This window comes from Echinops telfairi, unplaced genomic scaffold, assembly GCF_000313985.2.
Source record: "Echinops telfairi isolate 266 unplaced genomic scaffold, ASM31398v2 ScPeMD7_7457;HRSCAF=8495, whole genome shotgun sequence".
NCBI classification, from domain to species: Eukaryota; Metazoa; Chordata; class Mammalia; order Afrosoricida; family Tenrecidae; genus Echinops; species Echinops telfairi.
Window position 1 is genome coordinate 36,166,756 of NW_022111357.1, and position 6,381 is coordinate 36,173,136.

The 6,381-nt window shown below is 50.5% G+C and overlaps 1 protein-coding gene across 1 annotated transcript in view; it reads left to right on the top strand.

Annotated features, from left to right (window-relative positions):
- The window catches only part of ENO1 (enolase 1), a 14,904-nt gene extending 11,455 nt beyond the window's left edge, over positions 1-3,449 (top strand). The window contains exons 9-13 of the mRNA XM_045299210.1: positions 6-82; positions 321-540; positions 1,132-1,240; positions 2,192-2,250; positions 3,136-3,449. Coding sequence (XP_045155145.1) covers positions 6-82; positions 321-540; positions 1,132-1,240; positions 2,192-2,250; positions 3,136-3,205 — 535 coding nt within the window. The 3' untranslated portion in view covers positions 3,206-3,449. The remainder of the gene's footprint in view (positions 1-5; positions 83-320; positions 541-1,131; positions 1,241-2,191; positions 2,251-3,135) is intronic.
- The last annotated feature ends 2,932 nt before the right edge of the window (positions 3,450-6,381 follow it).

Consider the following 6,381-nt stretch of genomic DNA (forward strand, 5'->3'; position numbering starts at 1 on the left):
GACAGCAAGACTAATCCCAGAGCGCCCCTGCGTTTAACCCCTGTGGCAGGAAGTTCCTCAAGATTGAGCCGAGACCAGCTCAGTCTAGTCTGCTAAGTTTGTAGCTCTTTTCTTAACCCTCTGGCAATAGTCTGAAACCCTTACTTTGAAAAGTTAGAGCCCCACAGTTGTGGGTGAGTCATGTCCACTTGTGGGAACAGGTTGGCACAGTAAAGGTTTCCAGATGTGTAAAGGAGGCCAGGTGGGTAGCACGTCAGAAAGGAAACCAGGTCTGTGGGTGTGGGGTTGGGTCCTCCCTCATGGCGGGCCACACTGATGAGACTACCTCCTTTGCTCAGTGGTGTCTATCGAAGACCCCTTCGACCAGGATGACTGGGACGCTTGGGCCAAGTTCACTGCCAGTTCAGGGATCCAGGTGGTAGGGGATGATCTCACAGTGACCAACCCGAAGCGAATCGCCAAGGCCGTGGGCGAGAAGTCGTGCAACTGCCTCCTGCTCAAAGTGAACCAGATCGGCTCCGTGACCGAATCTCTGCAGGCGTGAGTACCCGCTCCCTCTCAGGAGCAGCTTCATGAGGAACAGGTCTTCACAGGTTGGAGGCCTAGTGCTGGAAGCTTAGCACTAGGTGGGTGGGTTTGTGGTGGGTTTCCCATTTAAACTTCACATGGCGTTTAACTAAAGTGCCACACATTAAGGGGACAGGGTATCCAGCTTCCTAGCCCTGGCTCTACATGCTTGGGAAGGAATAGGTGTCTACTTATCATTCACCTGGAGCCTTGTAACCACTGTATGGTGCAGGGGAGGGTTATGTCAGGAGGCTGGTCTCATCCTTCAAAGGAGGCTGAACCTCGTTACTCAGACAGGGCTGGATGCTGAGAAGATCCTCAGCTGTGCTCAAGGGTCTTCCTTGTATCGTTTGGCCCTTCCTGGATCCTCTCCCAAGTAGTCCTCTGCTCCTGCAAAGACTGGGAGTGGACAGCTCAGCCCTCCCTCCCTCGTGTCCCTCCAGTCTCAGACCACCCTCTCAGGGCTGATGAATAGCCTGGTTGTGGCACACTTGCTGAAAGAGGCTGTTTGTTGTCCCTGGGCAGTAGAGCCAATGCCCTCTGGGCTTTTATTCTGGTGTCTAGGTGCAAGCTGGCCCAGTCCAATGGATGGGGCGTCATGGTGTCTCATCGTTCTGGGGAGACCGAGGATACTTTCATTGCTGACCTGGTGGTGGGACTCTGCACTGGACAGGTAAGATCTATGTGTCCTGCATTGTCTCTGATCGCCACTGGCTGGGAATACTCCAAACCTTCTGATGGTACGAGCGCTGCTTCAAGTTTGACAGCACAGATGCCCTATCCTCTGACCCGCCTTTAAAACAACTATATGATCATTCTGGTGAAGGTTTACAGCGCAGGTTTGACATCCAACAATTCATACACATTCTGTTATATCTTACTTACTGCAATCCCCCAGTACAACGTTCCTCATCCTCCTCTCCTGGCCCACCTCAGCCTCGTTCCTTCGTCCCAGGTGGTTACGTATCCTAAGCTGTGCTCACATCCTTACTATTATGCTGCCCTTTCCCCCTCTGTTGGGCTGAAAATTGAGTCTTCAGGGTAGTGAGTTGTGTTCCGGACCCAACAAGTGACCAAGAGCCGTAGTCTGGAGGACTCCACTGGCCTGCATCCACTCTACAAGTTTGGTCTTTCTCGTGATCGTGAGCTGTTCCACACTCCTCTCACTATCTCCAGGATCGTCTAATGTGATCCCTTGCTGGGCGATTGGCAGTAGTATCTGGGCACCATCTAGTTTTCATGGGTTTGACTGGCCCATTATTCCTCTAAGGAGTTGTTTCAATGTGTCTTTGATTTCTTTCCTCCGACAAGGAAAGCCCAGTAGTTGCCCCTGAGGTGGCTACGTAGAAGCATTTAAGAACTCAGTCACTATTCTGCAAAGTAGGATGGGGAGTGACATAGTGGGCGACATTATGCCAGTTGACTGTCCCCTGATACTCCAGCTCAGTGACTCCCTTCTTCAAGGTGTTAGGTTGAACACATAAGACGTTGTCATAACTTTGACACACAACACAAACACCACCACCCCTTCTTTTCCACCACGACTACTTCTCCCTGCCCCAGAACACCCATGAAGGTTGACTCTCCAACCAGAAGCAGTTGTGACCTTATGGTTTCCTTCCAGATCAAGACTGGTGCGCCGTGCCGATCTGAACGCCTGGCCAAGTACAACCAGATCCTCAGGTAAAGAAGTGCCCTTGGTAACCTCGGACTGTGACTTAGCAGGGCCCCCACCCTGGGGCCGACACTCCCTTTCACACACGGGCTCCTGATTCTGAGGCGGGCACGTGGGGGTGCTGCACAGTACAGGGAGGCTGAGCTGTCCCACAGACCCTGGCAACACAAGTCCTCTGGGGCCCTGAACACAATGCCAGAGCCTTCTCTGTACAGTGCTTGCCACCCTGTGGCGGGAGAGAGCTGAGGCATGTCTTCTGGACAATTTAACCTAAACCTTTTAGAATTTGGATCCAGCTTGTGTCCTGCCCCATCGTTTCCAAGGCCTCGTAGTCCTGTACGGAAGTCTGCTGCCTTCTCTTTCTCCCACATGGGGGCTGGGGGTTCAAACCCCACTGACCTTTATCCACTGCACTGTCAAGGCTCCCATGTCCCACATCAGCCTTTTATTTTATGCTGGGATTTTCGAGCATGAGGAACAGACTAGTAGAATGTACTTCCGTGTACCTGTCACCTGGCTGCCATCTTCTCTCTGCCGCTGCTGTTGACTTAAGTTGTCTGGTGTCGGGATCCCAGCAGGGCCTCCACATTCCATCTTGTAATAAGGGTCTACTACTTTCTGCCCCGGGCATGTATTTGCTTTGCTCCCTGAAAAGACTAAGGGATATGGGGTGGTTAGGACACAGATGGTAGCTTGCAGGGTGGTTTGGAGCGTCAGGGAGCTGAATGCTCTTAGGCCCCTGGTGTCCTAGAAACGAGGGCAGCGTGGATGGGGTGCTCGGGGATCCTCAGAGGCCGTGGGGCTAAGCCTTTGATAGATTGAGAGGTGGGAACACTTCCTGCACTGAGGTGTAATCTTTCTCCCCCCTTTTCTCCCTGCTTTGGCTTCCCCAGAATTGAAGAGGAGCTGGGCAGCAAGGCCAAGTTTGCTGGCCAGAAGTTCAGAAATCCCCTCGCCAAATAAGCTGGGCAGGCAGACCTCTGGTAGCCCCTCCCCCGAGCCTGTCGGTGTTCTCGCCGCTTCATTAGAGCTGCCCCCGCAGCCAAGCCAGACCATCTGGACGCCTGTTGGAAACCCCAGCTTTGTGATCCTGTGACAGCCCAACTCCTCACCCTTCTCTCAAGCTTCCCACCAAGTGTCCCAGTGGCATCCCAAGGTGTCAACAGGCAGTGGTTTTGTTTGCAAAATAAACATCAGTGACCCCTGAGAGTGCTTGGTCTCGGTGTATGCAGACTCACTGTGTGCAGACAGTGACAATCTGTGTTCGTGGGCTGCTGCTGTGCATCTGTCCTAAACAGACAGACTGAACGTCCATTTAGTGCTCACAGCATTGTAACGGTGTGTGTCGTGACAGGTAGGGAGGTGGGCAGAAAGGTAGCTTGAGGACACTCACAGAAGCTGGAGCAGAATAAGGTCTGAACTAGAAGGCAAGAGCCTGGCACCTTCCCTGGAAGAAAATACAAATGCTGTGCTATTCTAGGTCGTTTCCTGAGCTGGGCCTCCAGGTTTGGGGGCCTGAAATTAAGTCTCTGTTTCTAGAGGAAGCAGGTAAGAGAATAAGATGGTAGGAGGGAAGCAGGCATCTAAAGGCCCTTGGGACCCTGTTGAACTAAAATTGAGCTGCTCCTTTTCACTGGTCAGCAGTCCGAAATGGGGCAAAGATGAGCCTTTCCATTTCCAGTCTTGGCAGCCCGCAGGGACCACTCTCCGCTGCTGTCATGAAGAGTTGTGAGTGCAGACGAGCCTTGGTGGCAGAGTGTGACTTGTAGGCTCACTCTGAGCTGGATGAGACAAGCATTACTTCAAGAACTCATGGAGCAAATCGATAGTGTTGATCTAACTGCCTAGCAGACAGCATGGTTCTAGTGAAGCAGTACGTTTCTTTAAAAGTGGTTCCTGCCTGCCACTTGAAGAGATCTGGTCTTTTTCTTCCCCTAAATCTTGAAACCCAGGATCCCTGGTGGTGGTGGTAGTGGTACAGAGTGGGCTGCAGTCTGCAAGGTCAGCAGTTCAAGGCCATCAGCTGCTCCTCCTCAGGAGCAAGGGCCTTCTGTAAAGTCTTGGAAACTCACAGGCAGTTTTACCCTGTCCTAAAGGATCACTAAGTCACCTTTGAATCGTGCCTATGTGTAAACCTAATTGGGACTATGAGGCCCTCTTGTGGACATTCATGTTCATTGCTTTATTTCTGTATCAAGACCCACAGAAGCAAAAGGAAGCCTCCATTGACACTGACTTGGTGACCTAGGCCAGTAGAGCTGTCCCACAGGCCATAAACCTGGACAGGAGCCCACTGCCTGTTCTGTGGAGCAGCTGGGAGGGACCGCTCAGTTTTTCTAACTCTCAGCCCACTGGGCCTGCAGGGCTTCCCCTCAGGCCCCATACAGAGAGCAGCCATGCCAGGAGGAGAAGGGGAATGTCGGGGGAGAGGAACCGATCACAAGGATCCACATAGAACCCCCTCCCAGGCGGCTGGACAACAGAAAAGTGGGTGAGGGGAGACACTGGTCAGTGTAAGACATGAAAAAATTTATAAATTATCAAGGGTTCGTGAGGAAGGGGGGAAAATGAGCCAATACTAAGCTCAAGTAGAAATGTTTTGGAAATGACAGCAACAAATGTGCTTGACCCGATGGCTGGATGGGTTTATTGTGATAAGAGCTGTATGAGCCCCCAGGAAAATGATACATTTTCTTTTTTAAAACAGGCTCTAAGGAATGAGCTTGTGGTTGTAGGGCCTGGTAAGGGCAACGTCTGCAGAGCAGCCACTCAGGAAGGAGGGAGGGTAGACTTCCCTTCTCCAGCATTTTGGTTTTAGGTAAAAGTTTACACAGTGAACTAGTTTCCCATGTAACAATTTAGATGCAAATTGCTCATGAGGTTGCTTACATCAGCCCTGCTCTCAAGACCTAAGTGATTCAACCAGGCCCACCCAGATTATCCAGGAAAAAACTCTTTAAAGTCAGTTGAGGAGTGGCTTTAATTACACCTACCAAATAGCTTCATGGTGATAACCCAGATCACCATTTGATCCCGTAACTGGAGGCTGTAAGTCAAGTTACCATGTCACAAAGCCACCTTGTCCTCTTGTCAGTCTGATGCCCATACACATCTGGAGCCATACTTACCTCCACATAGGGACAAAACAGCCCTGCCTCCACCAGCTGGGCTTGCCAACACTGCCGGGCAAACCAGTGGGCCTTTTCCTGGGACTCTTGCTAGAAATGGATTTTTAGCGAAACATGTAAGATGGGCCAAGATGTTAAATAAGGAGGACTGAAAACAAAAAATGAGGGCTGATGGTGCAGTGGGATAAGGGCTGCACGGCTAAATGCAAGGTCAGTGGTTTGAACCCACCAGCTGCTCGCTCTGCAGACCGATCAGGCTGAGTGCTCCCATAAAGATTTGCGGTCTCAGGAACCCTCTGGAGGATCACCATGGGTCAGAATGGGTTCAATGGCAGAGGGTATGGTTTGGTTTAGGGGAAATGTTAAATACAGTGGTTTTAAAATCAGCTTTGTTAGCACCCAAAAAACCCTCACTCACTACCTCAAGTCAATGTCAACTCATAGTGACCCAATATAACAGTGGGTTTCCAAAACTGTAATTAGAAAGCCCCATCTTTCTCCCAGAGGAGCAACTGGTGGCATTGAACTGCTAAGCTTTGGCATTGCGTTCCAATGCGTAACCACTACACCACCAGGGCTCCTCACATGCTAGTTCAATTAGTTCTGCACTGGCTGAAAGTAAACAGGACTTGGTGGACCTTATTTCTACGCTTGCTCGCAACCATGGGCATAGAAAACTAACTCTATTTATAGAAAGAATCTCCATTGTTCCGAGATAGAAATGTTTTCAAATACACATTCTCCAGGCTAAGTAATGTGCCCCCGCATCCCCCCCAATTTAAATACACCGCAATAGCTCTCCACTAAGGAGCAGTCAAAGGAATTACTGTAATAGATGAATCATTTCTGTGTCTGGCTACTTCACTATGCCTAAAGGCTAGCTGTAGATAAGAGCAATCATGCTCTAAAGCAGTGGTTCTCAACCTTCCTAATGCTGTGACCCTTTCATACAGGTCTTCATGTGGTGGTGACCCCTCAACCATAATTATTTTCTTGTTTTCTTTTTTTTTT